At 35.0% G+C, this 21,148-nt stretch overlaps 1 protein-coding gene across 8 annotated transcripts in view; it reads left to right on the top strand.

The window, feature by feature from the left end:
• The first annotated feature begins 270 nt into the window (after window positions 1–270).
• Window positions 271–21,148, top strand: part of LOC114314845 (uvrB/uvrC motif-containing protein) — a 38,755-nt gene continuing 17,877 nt past the window's right edge. For 2 of the 8 annotated variants that reach the window (XM_082894319.1, XM_082894322.1), the window contains exons 1-5: window positions 416–583; window positions 13,454–13,861; window positions 13,998–14,057; window positions 15,111–15,205; window positions 15,409–15,581. In XM_082894319.1, coding sequence (XP_082750445.1) covers window positions 13,547–13,861; window positions 13,998–14,057; window positions 15,111–15,205; window positions 15,409–15,581 — 643 coding nt within the window. In that variant the 5' untranslated portion in view covers window positions 416–583; window positions 13,454–13,546. Of the gene's footprint in view, window positions 584–13,453; window positions 13,862–13,997; window positions 14,058–15,110; window positions 15,206–15,408; window positions 15,582–21,148 lie in introns of all 8 variants that reach the window. The other 6 variants (XM_082894320.1, XM_082894324.1, XM_028261356.2 and 3 more) reach the window with 5 other exon arrangements.

Below are 21,148 nucleotides of genomic sequence, written 5' to 3' on the forward strand. Positions count from 1 at the left end.
TTCTTCATCCATTGCTTTCTTTAATGATCAAAATATTATGATTATCACTTTTTCAAAAGAGATGCGTAAGAGAAAAGAAAAATTAAGAAAGAAAAAAGAGTACGGATTAAAGACTAAGGGGTGTAAAAAGATAACAAGATATATTTAATTTTAGTGTTTTGTCCTTAAAGATAATTTCACACATGGATAAAATTGAAAAAAAAAACTCATACAAAATGTATAAAAAGATAAAATAGTGGTATAAATAGAATCACCATTTGTGTTCAAAGCAAACTGTAATAAAATGATAAGAGTGTTTTGTAATCAGCTTTCAATATAAAAAAAACTTCTTCTATTTTTTTAAAAATGCAAAATAGGCGTTTGTCAAAAATAAATAAATAAATAAATAAAAACACGAGTTGTTGCGTATAAAAATGGATGGTTATGGATGGTTTCCAGATGCTCAGTGCCATTTGGGCCTTTTTTGTTTCAGAAAAAAAAAAGCTTGAAAAACACTCTTCTGTCAGTCACAGCTTTCTTTCTTCTACGGCAACTACATCCCTCTCAAGATTCAAGATTACCTATATATATATATATCAGGTAGGTATATATATATGGGTCTTCTGTATATTCATGAATTATACACTCTCATATTGGCTTGTGCGAATCTTCGCCAGTGTTTCAATATCGTCTCTTTTAGGGCTTATCATGTCGTCATTTTTGCGGTGTTTATGATTGAGTATTCTGTCGATGATTCCTGATTGTTTTGGGGGTTTGTTTAGCGAATCCTAATTATATATGAACTGTTTATTGATGATTTATTCATCTATCTGTGTTGCTTATTTGGGCACTGTTTGGATATCATTTCTAGAGTACTTGAATGATGTGAGGACTGTGATTGAAAGCAATTTGCAATTTGTAAAATATACATGAAAGTTTTTTTCAATTGGTATATGTACCAACTAATCAACTGCTCACCGCAAATTTTGTAAATAAAAAAATCTGCTTGTAACTTCAAAGAAGGAATATATAACACTAAAAATGATGTATTAGTGGTATTTATTTCAAATAGTAGACCGTATACTCCTCAATCTTGAATACAAAATGCCCAAAACAATTAAACAATAGTATCTATGTCTATGACCATGAATGTAATGCAAGGCATATCAATTAGTTACCACCTATGAAGCATGGCTACTTCGAAAAACATGCCGTACCCGTACCGGGTACCGGCATATGGTACCTTGTACGATACTTCTGCATACGTACCAGGTACACGAAACACATATCCAATTTTTTTCTCTCTTAATTTTTGGCGTATCTAGACGTAACTAGTATATATCCAAACCGTAGTGTACCTCAATTGAAATAATATTTTATTCTACTATAGAGATAAAACTCCTTTCACTAAACTTCTTTTTTATTTTTTGTTTTATGCTTAGCATGATTTTAAAATTAAACTATGGTTTGTAAGTTATTTAATATATTGACATTTGACTTTGATTTATATCTTTACTTTTGGCATTAAATGTTAATTGTAGGTTGGACCTTAACAAATTAAACTATTTAATTAATTTTTGAATTACTCTAAATTAAAAATAAATATTTTTTTACAAGCGTACCAAACCGTACACATATCTTATTTTTTTTTTGAATTTTACCGTATTGACGTACTCGTATTCTACCAGTACTAGTACTCGTACTCGTACCCGTACTTCATGGTGACCACTGAAAAATAAAAAATATAAATAAAAATATGATTGGATGATTATAAAAAACTTGTGCTTGAAGGCGTTATTTGGGCATGACTAATGTGGTCTAGCATACAGTTAGGCAATTTCCTCAATGTATTGATTTAAGCTTAGGCACGCCTTTGGGCCTTTATTGTGCATCTTATTATAAGTTAAAAACTGATAATCAGAAAGGAGAAACTAAAAGTATCCCTCCCGCAACTTTTAGAAAATTAGCTTATTTTTTTTTTTACTTATTTAAGGTATTTCTGCCTAATAAGCTATAAACAAAAGTTGCACCAAACAGTTAGACTCCTGAAATAAAATAAGCTATAATCAGCTCATTTTAGCTGCAACAAACAATATCTTTAACAACCGTGATATACCTGAACAATCTCCTTCACATGTATGCATGACTAGAAGACTTCCGCACACTAACGTGTCCAATTAAACACTACAATTTTTGTTGGTTGATTTTACTTTTTACTCCTTAAAATAACTGCTAGGCAAAGCTAAATATTTTGAGAAAATCTAGTATTCTTGTGGTTACTTTTTGAAATCAAAATTATGTGACAACTAAGTAGCATACAGACACGGACACGGCGACATGTTGATTTTCAAAAAATGTAGGACATAACACGTTTGGGGCACGTTAAAAATTTATATTTTTATAAATTTATTTTGTACAAAATATATGAATAGTTAATAATTAAAAGGTAATAAAAAAATACCCTAACACTAATCAAAATTAAAATCTATATATTCCATAGCTTAAACATCAAAATATCATTTATGTAACAATTACAATCTAAAAAATGCAAAATAGTTGTAGAGTATAGAAATACACATGATGTATTCATCTTATAAATGTTTCAAAACATATTTAGAGTGAATAAATTGCATTCCAAAGAATATGTAACATTGTTATTATGAAGAGATTCATCACATTGGTTGAATTTAGAGGGTTCAAAAAGTTACTGAAGTGTCCAAGAAGTGTATGATATTATAAATTTACATTTTTAATTAAGGCGCGTTGAAGAAGTGTTTGACACGACATGCTCTCTCTATAAAAGTGTTCATGCTTTTTAGTGTGACAAAGTATACACCCATGAAGTGAATTGTGTGCTTTATATAATAGAATAGATGTTTTTGTGAAGCGAAGATTCGTTTTATTGTTTTAAGAAAATGAGAAAAGTAAACTTTTGAAACGAGTTGGATAAAATTCAATTTAAATTCTCCTTTGAAGTGGAGATTGCATTTAAGAAGATAAATCGAACAAGGTTTTAGGACCTCGATGATATCCCTATTGAAACTTGGAAATGTTTGGGTAAGAAAGGTGTTGCTTGGTTGACTAGGTTATTTAGCAAGATTTTGTTGATTAGGAAAATGCCAGAGTAGAGGATGAGTATTTTAGTGCCAATTTATAAGAATAAAAGAGATGTCCAGAATTGCAACAACTATAGATGAATCAAGCTGATGTGTTATACAATGAAAATGTGGGATAGAGTGATGAAATGTCGGTTGCGAGATATAACAGAGGTGTTAGAGAATCAATTTGGATTTTTGACTGGTAGGTCTACAATGGAAGCCATATATCTTTTGAGGAGAGTGATAGAAAAATATAGAGAATTGAAAAGAGTGTCTCGGGATATAGTCTGGTGGGTTTTAGAGAAGAAAGGGCTGACAAAATGTTACATTGATGTAATTAGGGACATGTATGAAGGTGTGGTGACCACTATTAGATCGGCTGCGAGAGAGACAAGTAAATATTCAATTGCTGTAGGGTTATACCAAGGATCAATCTTAAGTCTTTATCTTTTTGTTTTAGTTATGGATGAGTTGATGAGAAATATTCAGAATGTTGTGCCATGGTGTATGCTTCTTGCAGATAATATCGTGTTAGTGGATGAGACTAAAGAAGGAGTCAACACTAAGGTCTCGTTTGACAAGTAGTGATTTTAGCCAAAAAGTCAAAAAGTCACTAAAAAAAATCAAAAAGCTAACATATACCAAAAGGTCAAAGATTCTATTCTCTCTACCTTTTGCATATCTTTTCGTAAAAAATCAAAAAGTCATTCCAAACATACAAGTTTTTTTTACATCATATTTTAGCCAAAAAGTCAAAAAATTATTAAAAAAACTTGTTCCCAAATGAGGCCTAAGTTGGAGGCTTGGAGAGAAGCATTTGAATCTAAAGGATTTAAGATAAGCAAAGCTAAGACGTACATGGAGTGTAGGTTTAGTAACAGTAACAATGGAAGCAGAGGAGAAGTGAAGATTGAGAATCAAGAATTACCGAAGAGTGAACATTTTCGTTATTTGGGATCAATTATCACAACCGCTGGGGAGATTGAAGCGGATGTGGTCCATAGAATTAAAACGGGGTGGCTTAAGTAGATGAGTGCATCTGGGGTATTGTGCAATAAACGAGTACCCACTAAACTAAAATGAAAGTTCTATAAAATGGCTATTAGACTAGCGATGTTGTATGAGACGAAATGTTGAGCAACTAAGAAATAACATGTAGATAAGATGAGTATTGCTGAGATGAGGATGTTAAGGTGGATGTGTGGCAAGACTAAAAAAGACAGAGTTAGGAGTGAGTATATTTGGGAATTGTTAAGAGTAGTACTGATAGAAGATAAGTTGAGAGAGAATAGATTGAGGTGGTTTGGTCATATATAACGGAGACCAACAGAGGCAATAGTGAGGAGATGTGATATAGTAACGGTAGGTGAAAGTATTAGGGGAGGGGCAGACCTAGATTGACATGGGCTAGTGTAGTAAATAGAGATATGAATCTCCTTAATTTGACTAACCAAATGGCTGTTGATAGAGTCGATTGGAGAAGAAAGATTTATGTAGCCAGCCCCATTTGATAGGTATTATTTAGAGATGGATTGATACGCATTTCAAAATTGTTTAATTATGTTGCATTATGATTATAGTTGTTGTGTGGTGGACCATTCTATTTAAACTTGTGGAAACAGATTAAACTACTTTTATAATTTTAACCTTTTGAGTCCTGCTTGGTAAGTTTTGATGCAAAATATAAGAAGCTCAATGAAGGCTAATGTAAAGAAGCGATGATATTTGGACATTGGTATGATTTCATGGAGAAACTAATAGAAATCTTCTATAATTATGTTTCTAGTATTGTTGGAGTCTTATTTTATAATTATATTTATGTTTTTTTAGGGTTTTAAGCTTAGGTATATTTTGGTAATTTGCAAAATTTTCGAATATGGATTGTGTGGGTCACTCATGGGTTGTCTTGTGGGTCAAGTTATTTATTAGTCTTTGTTTTGTTTATTATTTAGTCTTTAAATTAGTTTTGGAAGCCTAAGATATTATAGTAGTTTCATTTTTTGGTTCAAGTTGGTTCAGGAAGTCTCTAAAGTCTATATAACGTCATGTAATGCTTCTAATTCAATAGACTTGATATTTTAGAGATATTTTGAGCTTTTAAAGTATCTTTATGGATTGTGTGATGCAATCAAACCCCAAGTGTGATGCCTAAGGAATTCTAAGAGTGATTCCTAGACTATCTTCTTCTCTTCTTTCTCTATTTTATTTTCTGCACTTTTCACAGTCCAAAAACACTGTTCACCGGTACTGTTCACAGCAGCCAGAACAGCCCGTCTTTTGATCTCTTTCACCTGATTTATTAATCCTAAACCTAGTTCATTCTATTCATTAATTGAAATCCTAAAATTCTTACTGGATTTCAGCTTTAAGCAATCATAAAAGTCCATAGAAAGCCAGTTTTACAGTTCTTACTACCCTGTTCCTAATCATCCTACATCAGTTTTTAGTTTTAGTTACTTTTAGTTTTAATTATTTAACCGGGATATAAATTTAATACTTTTAGGTCCTATTTAATTAGCCCATACTTAATTACTTTAATTATGTTAATGGTGGAGACCCGCTTTAGTCAATTCAAATTATTTTGTACTCCAATCTCTATTGGTGGATTATTTTAGATTATTAAGCTTCATTTATTTTGAACCCAATTGATTAAATCATGACTCCTTTGTAACCAACCACCTATTATTGTTGTTGTTATTATATTTATCGTTAGTATTATTATTATTATTATTTTATTACCATGAGAAAGTTACCAATATTTATGGTGGGTACCATCATGCAAAATATATATTTTTTGATAAGAAAAATTATGTCATTTTATCATTTATATTACAAAATATTAAAATATTATTAAAATATATTTTGTAATTGATATATATATATATACATATAGATAGAAAACGATACATAGATATTTGCATAAAAATAATAATAATAAAAATTTAAATAACATAGCAAAGAGGCAACCACATGGGTTACCCCCTCCCCCACTTTCTTTGTCTTTCCTTTCCTTACTTCTATTCTGTTTCTTTTCTCTTTTCTCTCTTCTCTCTCTCTCTCTCTCTCTCTCTTCAAACCTTAAATAAAACCCTTCGATTTTGCACCGTCAGAGCTAAATCTCAGCATAGTTCTTAAGGTCGAATTGTAGAGCATATTGAGAGCGTCATTTTGGTCTGAAAGATCGTCAATTCAGCAAAGTTGATTTTCAGACCTTTTGCTACCTTTAGCTACTAATTTAAGGCAGGAATTTTTTTAACTTTGTGTATGTATTTTAACAAGATTATGTGGTATTTTGATAGTTATAATTGTTTGATATATTTAGGTTTGTTTATTATTATTGTTATTGCACAAATTGGGGGTTTACTCAAATTTTTAGAAAGTTTCTCAAATTATTCTTCAATAAACAAATCATGGTGTATGAACTTAAACGTTTCGTTCTTAAATTGAGAAAACCCCAATTTTTTTAGAACCCTAGAAAATATGAAAAGTTTGAATGTGAATTGTGAGTGGAGAAATTATGGAAACTCTTGGAAATTATGATCTATCTTGAAAAATGTGAGAAGGAATTGTGGGTTTCTTGAAATTGAAAGTTATGATTTAATTTGTGGTATTATTGGAAGTAGTTGAATTATCTTTAAATATTACCTTATTGGAATATTTTGATATAGATAATTGTTTTGGGAATCGGTAGAGGATTGTTAGAATAGTATATTATTAGTTGGGTTTATTCAATTGTAATTATTCTATGCCTTAGGGCTCCCTTGTAATTATTAATCTTTATTAATGTAAAAAGGTGATGATATCACAATCATTCCCTAATCTTGGTATTCTCCAAAAATCATCATGATATCAGAGCCACAATCCTAAACTCTAAACCCATACACCACACAGCCACCACCAAGCTCCCGTCTAAGGTTTGACTGTATCTGCCGGAGTCAACCCTAAGTCAACCACTGTCGCAGGTGCCCACACAGTGGTTGGTCACTGTCAACAGGCCTTCTAGCCTAAGTCGACCTCTGGGGTTTCGGCCGACAGGCCATCTTGCCTAGTCGCACCTCTGTGGTCCTAGTCGTATCCTTCGTTTGCTATTGCAGGTCCCCAATTATGTGTTTGATCCCTGCTGACAGCCATTCTAGCCTAAGTTACCACCATGTCTGTGTCGTTTGTCTTGTTGACTGCCACTGGCAGTCTCTCAGACCTAGCCGACGGCCCCGAGGCTTTCTTTGGCTTCCTTCGTCTCCCTCTGTGTCGTCTCCCTGTTATGGACCTTCTACTGCCTTCTTTGATGAGGTATTGACCTCGTTTTGTTCTGTTTTTCTTCATTTCATCCCCTCCAAAAAAAAAATAAAAAAATAAATTATGAGTGCTTAATTCTTTAATCTTCTTAGTGGTCTTCGTGCTTATTATTCCTCCACCATCTTTTGGGTGTGTGATTGGCACTAGTTTTTGTTGAGGGTTAGGTAATATAGTATCCATGGCAGATTCCACCAGTGGGTCCACTATTTCTCAAACACCTAAGAGTGAGAGTTTTATTATACCTACAACTATGACTGATAACCCCAACCCTAGTCTTAAAATCACCACCTCTCTATTCAATGGTTAGAACTATCTAGCGTGGTCGCAAAGTTTGACTATTTTTTTGAAGAGCAAAGGCAAGATGGGATATGTTGATGGCAGGATATAGGCACCCAGCACCATGGACCAAGGTTATGATCAATGGGAGATCACCAACTCCCTAATTATGGGTTGGTTGATACATTCTATGGCCTCAGAGATTGGAGAGGGCTATCTATTTATGGACACTGCATAGGATATTTGGGAGGCAGTGGCTACTACTTATTCCCGCAAAGGGAATTTCTCACAGGCATTTGAGTTGCACCGCTCTATTGAGAGCTCTGTTCAGGGGGAGCAAACTGTTCTTTAGTACTTTACTTTCCTCATCAACAACTGGAAACGTCTTGATCACCTGCAGGACTATAAACCTGTTTGCACTGCTGATTCGGTTGGGTATTGGAAGTTCATTGCACAGAAAAGGGTCTTCAAGTTTCTGGTTGGTCTCAATGTGGAGTATGATCCGGTTCGGAGTCGGGTTCTGGGTATGGACACTCTTCCTTCACTTCCAGAGGCATTTGCTTATGTACAAAATGAGGAGAGTCGCCGGTCTGCTATGATGCCACCTGTCTCTATTGACCGCTTAGCATTACGGTCTACCCCTAGAGATGGCCTCAATTTGACTCCTATCCCTCCGTCTGCTGCCAAGGATAGACGCGTTGGAAGCTTCATGGGACTCTATTCGGGGGTCGAGGTGATCGGTCTGGTTCTAGAGGAGGTCGGTCAGGTCAGTCTCGAGGACGTGGCTCCCATCCACGGGCTCATCAGTCTAGTGCCGCTGATACACTTCATTCTCCTTCTGCTTTCACTTTCGTTGGCCAGGCTTCTGATGGTCTCTCTAGCATGACTACTCATGAGCTTGAAGATGTTCTGCGTCACTTACTGGATCGACGGTCTTCTACTGCTCTCAGTACATCTTCCTCGTCGTTTGCGTGCTCAGGTAACTTAGCCTCTTCTCCTCGTGTTTTCCTTTCTCATAAGTTTTTGTCTTGAATTATAGATTCTGGTGCCTCCGATCATATGTCTGGATCCTCTGACCTTTTCTCTTGCTATAAGCCCTCTTCAGGTCAAGACAAAGTTAGGATTGCAGATGGTACTGTTTCTTCCATTTCTGGGAAAGGTTTAGTCCACGTCACTCCTACTATACATCTATCTTTTGTTCTCCATGTTCCCAATTTTTCTGTTAACATGTTATCCTTGAGTCGTATTACAAAGGATTTGAATTGTAATGTGACTTTTTTTTCCTGATCATTGTCTTTTTCAAGACCTTGTCACGAGGAGGACGATTGACAGTGGTAGTACAGACAATGGTTTGTACTTCCTGGATCAACCGGACCAGCTTGTTTATTCTTCTACCACGAGTCTTACTATCCAAGATGATTTATGGTTGTGGCATTGGCGTCTTGGGTATCCTTCTTTTTATTTACTTAAGCATTTATTTCCATCGGTTTTTGCAAACAATAATGTGTCTGAGTTTCTTTGTGAGTCTTATCAACTTGGAAAATAACATAGAGCTTCTTTTGCTCCCAGTTTTAATGAAAGTTTAGTTCCTTTTTCCTTAATACATTATGATGTCTGAGGTCCATCTCGTGTTATGTTTGTGAGAGGTCATCGCTGGTTTGTTACATTTATTGATGATTTTTCTCGTACTACTTGGGTGTATCTCATGAAAGACAAGAGTGAGGTTTTCTTTGTGTTCTGCAATTTTCATAAGATGATTTATACTCAGTTTGGGGCCACTGTCAAAATCTTGCATTCTGATAATAGGGGGAATATGTAGATTCTGGGTTAGGGCAATATTTTCTGCTCATGGCATTATCCTTCAGACTTCTTGCACCAATACCCCTCAAGAAAATGGGTGGCAGAACGCAAGAATCGTCATCTTCTTGACATGGCTTGGTGCATGTGTTTTTCTATGAGTGTGCCTTGGTCCTACTGGGGCAACGCTATTCTCACCACTGCTTATCTTATTAATCGTCTTCCTACCCAGGTCTTGCAAAAACAAGCTCCTATTCAAGTCCTCCTAGGTTCCGAGTCCTTGTTTTCTATTCCTCCAAGAATATTTGGCTGTGTCTGTTTTGTCCACAATCACTCTCCTACTCGTGGTAAGTTGGACCCTCGCTCCCTCAAATGTGTTTTCCTTGTATACTCTCCTACTCAAAAGAGATATAAGTGTTATTACCTTCCTTCTCGTAAGTGGTTTATGTTCATGGATGTCACATTTTTTGAGTCTCAATCCTATTTCTTGTCCTCTCCGGTCTCACCGTCCTCCCTTCAGGGGGAGCCTTGGAGTGAAGTGACCACCACCTCCTCATATAGAGCTTTTGTGTCAAATATTTCCTCTGTTAGTATTCTTACCCATTTTCAGGATGCTCTTACTACCTCTGACTGAAAACTTGCCATGATTGAGGAAATGAAAGCACTTAGGAAGAATGACACTTGGGAATTGACTAAGTTACCTAAGGGCAAACGACCTGTGGGATACAAATGGGTGTATACTGTGAAACACAAAGCTGATGGTTCTATTGAGCGTTACAAGGCTAAACTTGTGGCAAAAGGGTTCACTCAGACATATGGAGTTGACTATCAGGAAACCTTTGCACCCGTGGCTAAGATGAATTCAGTTAGAGTACTTCTCTATCTAGCAGCTAATCTAGATTGGCCACTTCATCAGTTTGATGTAAAGAACGCCTTTTTCTATGGTGACTTAGAAGAAGAGGTATATATGGACATTTCTCCTGGTTTTGAGGATCATCAGACAGAGGGTAAAGTATATCGGCTTAGGAAGTCATTATATGGTCTCAAACAGTCTCCAAGGGCTCGGTTTGAGAGATTCACTTAGGCTATGCTTAAATATGGCTTCAAATAGAGTCAAACAGATCATGACTTATTTGTGAAACATTCCCCACGGGGTAAGACTACAACGTTCATTGTTTATGTGGATGACATAGTTCTTACAGGTGATGATAGTGAGGAAATATCTCTGTCAAAGAAATATTTAGCAAGTGAGTTTGAAATCAAAGATTTGGGAAGCTTGAAATATTTTCTGGGAATTGAAGTTGCTCGCTCTAAGGATGAAATATTTATCTCACAGCGATGGTATGTGCTTGACCTATTGAAGGAAACTGGGATGCTTGGTTGACACTCCATTGGAACCCAATCAGAAACTGGGAGATGATGAAGGAGGAGTAGCTGTTGATAGGGGTAGCTATCAGCGTTTAGTGGGTAAGCTCATCTATCTATTTCACTCCCATCCTGATATAGCTGTTGCTATTAGTGTGGTTAGCCAGTTTATGCATGCTCCTCATCAGATTTACTTCGAGGCTGTCATAAGAATTTTGCGGTACTTGAAGTCTGCTCTTGGTAATGGTCTGTATTTTTCAAAGCATGATCATCTTCGTGTGGAGGCCGATACAGATGCTGATTGGGCTAGATCAATAACTGATAGGAGATAGACTTCAGGGTATTGCACCTTTGTTGGAGGCAACCTAGTTACTTGGAGGAGTAAGAAACAAAATGTGGTTGCCAGGTCCAGCGCAGAAGCTGACAAAATGTGGTTGCCAGGTCCAGCGCAGAAGCTGAGTTTAGAGCTATGGCACAAGGGGTGTGTGAGCTCTTATAGATCAAGTTATTGTTGGGTGATCTAGGTCTTGATCAGACGGACTCCATGCGGTTATACTGTGATAATAAGGCCACTATCAATATCACTCACAATCTGATTCAACATGACAGGACAAAGCATGTTGAGATTGATCGCCACTTCATTAAGAAGAAACTCACTAATGGCACAATATGTACTCCATTTGTGCAATATGGTGAACAACTCGCTGATATCCTCACTAAGGGAGTTGGGAGTAAGCCATTGCATGACATCCTAGGCAAGCTGGGCATGAGAGATATCTTCGCATCAGTTTGAGGGGGTAGTGTTAGAATAGTATATTATTAGTTGGGTTGTATTCAATTGTAATTATTCTATGCCTTAGGGCTCCCTTATAATTATTAATCTTTATTAATATAAAAAGGGGATGATATCACAATCATTCCCTAATCTTGGTGTTCTCCAAAAATCATCAAGGATTGCATTGATTTGTTGTAGAATTGATATAAAATTAAGAGAATTGAAATCGTTTGCAAAACCATGCATTACATTTGCATTTCTATGAAATTCATGTTATTGGCTTTTATTACATTTTGAGAAAATGCATTTAAATTGATTTATTTCGGAAATTTTGTGAAGGAAGTGTAATGGCGGTAAATAACGTGGTAAATCCGATTAGGGGGTGTAGCTATGTTTGAGAATTAAGTTGGCTTGACGTCCATGGTGAAAGTCCTAAAACACGTGCAAAATAGGTATCAATTTTCTTCCGATTAGTAACCGATAAAGTGGGGGTGATTTTGGTAGTTCTTTGATAGACTAATGGCGGAAACGTACCTAGAAATTTTTTTGGTTTGTTTGGTTGTGTATTTTGAAAGTAGTTTTGGAGTTTGGGATTTTGGAATGATTTGATATTTTATTGTAATTGAGTAGATGTGTGTGAGAGAAAAAGTGATTGAGAAGGAGAAAGGAGAAAGAAAAAGTGATTGATTGATGTGTAAGAGAGAGAAAGTGATTTTAGAAAAATTACTAACCAAACAAGTTTTTTAGAAATTTTTTTCCAAAATCACTATACAAATCCAAACCAAACATACCCCTAGTGTTGTATTTACTGCCCAGTCTATTTTGAAGAAATGAAAGTGTTGAATCAGATGTTTGGAAAATTTTGCATGGAACATTCTCATGGAAAGAAAAACTTATTTTTTTTTAGCAGTACATGTCATTGCATCTCATGATCATGGTTGTGTTAAAACTCATGCACATCATTAAGATTATCTCTGCTGGGCATTAGTGCTCGTCTCTTGTGGAAATCATTTTTTAGGTGTTGATGTTGTTCCTCTGCTTAGAAGATGGCTCGGGGATTTTAGAGCAAGACGCTCATTATTTTTTTGTTTATTTGTAAAGCCTTGGGCTCTTTTTGTATTGGGTCAAGATTCCCCTTTTGTTGTAAATAGGGCAATGTCCCTTTATACATGTAAGCCTTTGGGGCACTTTATTTGAATAATCGATCAATTTTCAATGTGATGTTTTTGCATGTTTCATCTTCATGCCACGTAGTGATTGAATATAGAATGCATGACATTCCTAAATTTTCATGAAGTGAATGAAATGCATTGCCGGAGAGTGGTTCGTATATTATATTGTCTAAATTAGGAAGTTGCTACATATATGTTTTTATTTTATTTTATTTTATTTTTTATAATTTAAATCTTAAAGGTTTTCTGTAAAACTAAATATATTTTTCCCAAATTAAATAAAGAATCGATTTCTTTTATTATTCGGATTCTTTAGAAATCAGGGTGTTACATTGATAGTGCCCCTTAAACTACTCTTACGTACTCAGTGGTATATATTGTAATACATGGCCTGTGAATTCAATCTAAGAGAATCATGGGGCAGTAAAAAGATTTTTAACTTCAAGTGCATATTATTTTGGGATTTGTAAGGGATGTGTATACACTTGATTATGCTTTTGTTATTGTACTTTGAGTTTGTTGTATTTTTTAGTTAGTTTTGATATACTTTGAAAAGCTTTTCACAATCATTATATATAGTCACATTGCATGGCATCTGTTCTTTGATTTGCTTTGTTTTGTATTTTATATTTTATTTAATTTAATTTTTATATATTAGAATCATTGTAAGATGTGTTGAGCATTGCTATTTACAGTAATTTACTTCTGATGCGGTGGAATAGGGAGGGCAGTTGTTTTTAAAGAACAGGCAAAGAAGAAAAGAAAAGGGATTTTACTTTAGGGTATAAATGGTGCAAGTTATGTCTACAAGCACTCTGACAACCTCTGGAAGCAGTAGCCATTTACTGGGGAGGCATTCCAGGCTAAATAAAAGTGACATAACCTATGGAGTTGAAAGACTATGCCTTTGGTATCAAGGTGCACGTACCTTTTCCTTTATAAGGCACTTTGATATATCAAGACAACAAAGTTTGAGAGTTGAAGCTGGATGGCTGTTTAAAGGAGGCGACCAGGGGTTGGATGCAAGCTCGGAGCGCAGTGAAACTGCCAATGAGGATATATTAATTTTCTTTTTCCAGCTGGACTTGGGGACTCAAGTACAGGTTGGCATGCTGTTCTAAAGTTTCCTTTTTTATGGTTTATGGTGTTTACATGCTTTTGCATACCTACAACCCCCTTGATCACTGCTGGAACCCAGAAGAAAGTTGGCTTACAATATTTCTCTGTATATATTGGCAGCGTGCTCTGAATTTGGAGGAGTATGAAATTGCTCAACAACTAAGAAACAAGCTTACTGAGGTTCGATTATTTAACACTTGTCTAGTTATCTTGGTTAATTCATCATACTATACCCCCTCAGAGTGAGGTTCCATCTTGCAAAAACTGTGTTTTAAATATCTTGGTTAATTCACAAATGTTTATCAATACATCTTTTTTATTTCTATTTTTTTTCAGACGACTTATTCAAAATTTTATCCAGCCATTTCCATTTGCACAAATGCTTATATAATAGAGTTGTATCTGTATCGTATGTGTATCAGATACCTATACTCCTCAAATACTCATGGATTCGTGTCTGGTACTTCATGTTAATTTTAAGAATTGTAGGATACCTTTCTGGATACTCTTTAAGTCATTTATCTGAACTATTGAAATTGGACTTAAAAGTGTATGGACCAGATTATTCAAATTGAACCAATAGGGATCATAGTGAAACTTGGATCAAACTATAGAGACGAAAAATATAATTTACCGATATATATATATATATATATATCCCATATTGATATCCATACTTTTTTGAAAGTAAGGATAAATAACAAACTATGATGATATACTAAAATTGGATTTCAATAGTTAAAAACAAGTGAACTTTTCTTTTTTGATTGGCACATACCCCTAATACCCCACCCTTTCCAAACCTACCCCCCCTACTGAGGCTTGCGATATGCTTGCATACAACGCTCTTGCATATAACACATTTAAGTATGTAAGGAAAAAGCACAAGGGCAATAAAAATAGTTTAGACTTGGTACTAAAATGAAATTTTCATAACACCTTCTTAAAAAAAAGAAGAGAATGGTTTCTCACCATTCTTTGAGCTTATGCATAATACAATACTAAAAATTATAAAATATTTTTTTTTTTTACGAACATAACCTGGTTGTACTCGTATTCTATTTTTTAAGGTTTTGTCGTATTTGTATCGTGTCATACCCGTATTAGTATCTGTATATGTATCCATGCTTCATAGATGATTCGCATCTAATCATTTATTTGTAAATCCTAATCTTGTGTACTTTTGTGTCCACCGACTCTTGTGACATGCTTAATAAGTATTTCCCTTGGTAGGTTGAAACAGAGGTTATCAGGCAACAAGAAGCAAGAAGAGGATCAACCTCAAAGAGTGAAGCTCAAGATGTGGCTATAAATATCTTACGTGTACGGTGAGTCTCATGTCTTATTACACAATATGTAGTTCGGGCTTAACTAGATCTTTCTTTTTTTGGGGGGTATTGTATATGAGGGTCTTGGTTCTTTAACTTTATATTTTTCTTTATGTTATTTATTTATTTTCCCCTTCTAATGCAGTAACATATTGCTTTAACTTGAAATATGTATTAGACTGTCTCCACTTCTTCACATGCAGTGCGGATCTGCAAAATGCAATTCAGAGCGAGAACTATGCTTTGGCCGCTGAATTACGGGATGAAATTTCTAAACTTGAGGCAGAGTCACTAGTTGCCTCAGCAAAGGCTCAACTGCATGAAAATGCTCAATATGCATTTCGTTTGGGCCAGAAAGTGAGGCACAAGATGTTTGGTACATATTTGTTCTACCTTTGTTTGTCCTTCATTGCTCTAGTTAAGAATTATTTGTGTTTTGATTGTTGTCGTCTAGTATCAACTTTGTTAGAATTCACATGGAAATAGTTATTATTCAATGTTTAACAACCAATTCATCCAAAATCTTAACCTGATTAAGGGAGGTGTAATTTAATTATTTATATTCTCAACATGTAGTCAGCCTCCCCTCTATAAACAGGAAAAACAAGTGAAAATTTTATAATTATTTGGTAAGCCGTGGGGTTTGAATGCGTGATCTCTGCTTACTCTAAAATCATCTTACATGTTTAACAACCAAATAAAAGGTTGTACCCAGTGCACTTCTTAGTCCGCTAAAATGTGTAAAAACTAAATCATCTAAAAGCTTAAATTATTAGAGAGATGTATAACTTAATTATTTATATCCTCAACAGTTTGAAGTTATGATTTCCTGTCCCCTATGAAGCAATTGAATTTAATTCCTTTTCTTGAATAAGCAATAACTGGATGGAATCAAGATACAAACAATAGAATGAATGAGCAAAGTAGATTCTTTATTTAATAACTCCAAGGTCTGAGTGATTCATGAGCTCATAAACCTATGAAATATTTCTAAGACCCACAAAAAAAAACTCCCACAATTGTACCCACAATGATGTATATGTGTCAACTTTTGATTTGTCACACATCCAATGATATAGGGCCCAACTCTGTTGCCAAATCATTGTGGGTGGATTTGTGGGTTTAAAAGTGTGGGTCTCTAGCATTTCTCTAAACCTATTCAACATTTGTCCTCAAGAGAAAACCCCTGAAAGTCCACATGATTTTTGGTTTTGTGTTAACAATGTTAGATCAATTGTAGAATAACATGCTTCAATCCTCATAGTGGAATGATGTGTTACTACTGTATTGATCGAAGAATAGTAGAGATAGTTTAAATGCAACTTTAGAATCCCTTCATCATCAAAGGAATAACAATAACCCAAGGGGTTGACTTGGTGGTTAGTCACTTGGCCCTTGGCGCCCTTATAAAGTATTTGGTTTGAGGTTCGACTTCAATTGAGTGCTATTGATTGGTTTGATTTGGTAGTCAGTCACTTAAAGCATTTTGGTTTGAGGTTCAACTCCCATTGAGTGTTATCAATCCTATAGGGCCACACCTTGAGATCTGCCCCACCCTCATGTAGGGGGTGCTTTGCGTGGGTCTCAGGATTAGTCAGGGTTTTACCCGAGTACTTACTATTAAAAAAAAAAAAAGTAATGATGATTCACAATCACTAAGCCTTTAATGCAAGGAGTATCTCAAGGTAAAACCCATATTGATAATTGTTTGTGAATCACTAGTCATTGTTGGCACATAAATTTCAACCAAATTTATGTTAACATTTCAAATACGGTCAATCAGTTAATGACACGCATAGAGCCTATGATAGGATTGTTGTAGGTAATTACTTCATAAAATGATCAACTTTTGAAGTGCATAATTAAAACGACGTTGTATCTTAGCGACTATATTTAAGATACTCAAATGACACGTGGAGCCTACGAAAGATGACACCTATAGAGCTTACAGCAAGGACACCACACATGATGAAGTCCAAAGGATCAATATGGTTAATCAGATATGGTTTCACCCATATTCAGATGGTGTTATCATTTTAAATTCAAATGGCGTTATCATTCAATTTGAAATTCAAATTGAATGATGAGACACTCTTATCACCTGGATGACCCTCTATAAATATGAGGGATCATCACACAAAAAAGGGGATCGGAAAACCAACAGTGAGAAGACCAAAGAAAGAGAGAAATCAAGAGCTACAAAAATCGTTACAAGAAAGAAGAGGATAAACTCAGAGAATTCAAGAGTCTATGCAACAAACACATAACGGCGATGAATAGGTAAAGGGTTCCAAGCCCAAGAATTGTACTTTGTATTCAAGAGTTTAAAACCCACAACAATTTTAATAAGATATTTCTTTTCCTCATTATTTTCTGTTAATTTTCTTGTTCTTCATTAATCGGAGGTTTCATTTAATAAAATGTGAAATTAACGATCTGGAATACAGATCCGAAATAGGAACCTGCTATCCAAAGAATCAACACTGTTTAGTTCAAAAACTAAATAGTGGACATTTGTAACCAGAATTTTAAAATGTTTTGAAGCACTTCACGTTTCAAAATTTGTGCCTACAAATTCTGGCACGCCATGGGATCTATTTCTCCTCCCATCTTTTAAAGAACAAAAATATATATTTGAAACTTATTGACGTATTCTTTTGTTATAGGAATGCTAAAGCAACTGTTAAGAGGCTAACTTGACACTCCGTTGGTTTTGAAATCACGAAGGATGGAGATAGTGCTTGTCACCCGAGGGGCTCCGAAGCCAATGCTCTTGGCTGTCCCAAAGTTAGAATTAGTGAGATCCTGGAAAGATGCACTTCTTTCCCTATCACCTGTCGCCTAAGGGGCTTCGGAGCGAATGCTCTTGGTTGTCCCAAAAGTAATTGGTGTCATGAAGGTCACACTTTTCTAGAAAGCTGAAAATTTGAAAAAGATTGATGAAGATTATGTGAAGGCTTCGAAGCAGTACGCAACGGTGAGGGTCACAGCCCGAACGAAGATCTTTCTAATCCAGGCAAGGGAGGCTAATCGAGTTCCAACTACGACTACGGCCTTTGTTGCAGCTTCAGCAGGCGCAACACAAAATGTTGTGGCCCAGCTACTCACAAAGGTAGAAGACTTCGTCAAAACGACAGAGTTTGCCCAGATCTGCTGAAAACATGGCCATCATTAGGGCCATTGGGAGGAGGTTAATGACCCAAACTCTTGTTGATGGAAAAACAACAGCAGCCTACGAACCGACAGTTCTCTTCGGGGCTCAAAGTTTGCCTATTCAGAACCCAATCGTTTATGAGAGGCCAAATCAAAAAAAGGAGCACCCGTTGGCCCGATGGGGTTCGAATCTACATCAACTGGTCCCAGTTATGGGCTATAAAAAAAACCTCCCTGTTCCCAAAAATGCAGGGATTGTTTTGAAAATCCACGAGGAATTTGCAAAAATGCAAATGGCTCCTTCTATGGCCCATTGAATATCGGAAAAAACTTTATTTAGATCCAACATCAACTGTTGAAGAACGCAATAGGTTGATTACTCAAATTCAAAACCTATATTTAGAAAATGAAAATTTGTTTACTCATTTTGGGTATCAGGTTTTTATTATAGATGATGAATTTTATGATGACGACTCTTCTCATTTCATCAACGCAACTAGCATGGTGATCAAAGCCAAACAGACTTCAGAATTTGAAACTTCAGACTCTAAAATTTCTGATGAAGAAACCAAACCTACAGCTACAGGTAAAGGTAAAAGAAAAATAGATGAACCATTAGATCCAGAAGAATTTGAAGCAAAACCAGAATTTAATAAAAACTATCGAACAAACGGTACCAAACACATCCACTAGTGAAACTAAACCTAGTGATCCTAGACCATCTTACCAAAGAAAAGATGATTTAAACAAAAATCCAATAACCCAACACGGTACTTATTTGGATTTAACACATGTTTTTAAAGATCAATTAAAAACATTTGATGATTGGGCACAATCCATGTTTATTTTAATAACAAATTATAAGTAAACATGGACAAGAGAAAGATTCGTAGATTATATTGCAGCAACATTACATGGAAATTGTTTGCAATGGCTAATACAATGGGAAAAATCTGATTCTGGAAAAAACCAAAAAACGACTCTTTTATTTAACTTTTTTAAGTTTTGATAAGATGTTGAGTGATTTTGTCACCATAAGTAAAGAAAATATGTGTGGCTATTCAGGAGAAATTAATTTGCAAGAAGATGCATATTATGCTCTATCCAAACTAGAACTATGTAATATTAGAGTATGTGACATTATTCAAAAAATATTACTATATTCTAGATCCTCCACAAAATACCTACTAGTTAGATCAGTGTTTTCATAAACTCCCAAACCCATGGGATGAATTAAGTTTTAAGAAATATCCTAAATTTTCCCAAACCCATGGGATGAATTAAGTTTTAAGAAATATCCTAAATTTTTAGAAAAAATAGAAAAAAGTGATAATCTTGGATTTAGGATAAACTTTGTCTTGAGACTGATAGCAAATTAGTGCTTAACAGTGGTACAAGCAAAGAAACAAGTGAAAAATCAAATCACCAATTCCACAAAAAGAAAAAATTGTTGTGACCAAATTTTGTGAGAAAATTGAAAAATTGGTTGCACACCTTCTTATAAAAGAAAGAGTAAAATTAAGAAAAAGGAATTTAAGTAAAAACTTGGAAAAAGAAGAAAATTTCTTAACATAAAAAATATGTTAAGAAAAGAAAAACAACTTCAAAAACATCTAACAAGAAAAATCTCGTAAATGTTATAGTTGTCATGAAGGACATTATACATCTCAGTGTCCTAAAAATGAACAAGTGCTAAAAAGATGATAAAAGTTTTTGAAGAGCAAGATGTTGAAATTTGTTTTGGTGAAGAAATTTAAGATACAAAAGAAATACTGTATGAAATTTCAAGTGAAGAATATTCATCAGATGAAGATGAAGAATACATCTTTATGATGAATACAATTATAGAAAATCCTAAGGAGGAATCAGAAACATTCCAATTAGGCGGTAAAGAAATTATCTTTTTCGAAGAACAATTGGCTAAGTATGAAAAACTTTAAGGAATTCGAAAAGAAGAAATTTATAAAATTTCAAAATTCAAACCTTGGTTTGTAAGAATATTTGAGCAACATGCTAGAAACACCAAGGCTCAATTTACAGATGAAGAAAATGTCGATATAACCTTATTCGACAAAAAGAAAATTGCTAGATGGAAAAAGAATAATCCTGAATTAAGATATATTCATATAGGACTAATTCAAGTAAAAATCATTGCTTTGTTTAGACAAGGTACTGATACGCCTATCTTAGCAGTCTTACTAGATAAAAGATTTCATGATCCAATAAGAGCCATTATTGGAGGAGTACAATCTAATTCAAGTAAAAATCACTGCTTTGTTTAGACAAGGTACTAATACACCCATCTTAGCAGTCTTACTAGATAAAAGATTTCATGATCCAATAAGAGCCATTATTGGAGTACAATCTGTAAGAATTTATGTATTATTGATTGATGTCTTGATTGATAGATTACAAGATTCATGATTCCTATATATAGAAGAGGGTGAGTGTGTAGTAGGTAAGGAGTAGGTGAAGTGGAGGTGGTAGTGGTGTAGTGGGTTAGGTTTAGTGGAGTAGGTGAGGTGGTAGTGGTGTAGTGGGTTAGGTTTAGTGGAGTAGGTTTAAGTGGGTGAAGTAGGTGGAGAGTAGGTGGATTTTAACAGCCCCCCGCAAACTCAAGGGGGATAGGAACTAACCAACTTGAGTTTGGAGAGAGTAACAAAACAAGAAAATACATAAAAATAAAAGAGGATAGGTGACACTGTATGGTCGTGTCAGACCATTGGTGAAGACACTGTATGGTGGTGTCATAACGTTGTAGAGGACACTGTATGGTGGTGTCATAACGTT

Source organism: Camellia sinensis, chromosome 11 (genome assembly GCF_055761805.1).
Source record: "Camellia sinensis isolate YWXY chromosome 11, ASM5576180v1, whole genome shotgun sequence".
Lineage (NCBI taxonomy): Eukaryota > Viridiplantae > Streptophyta > Magnoliopsida > Ericales > Theaceae > Camellia > Camellia sinensis.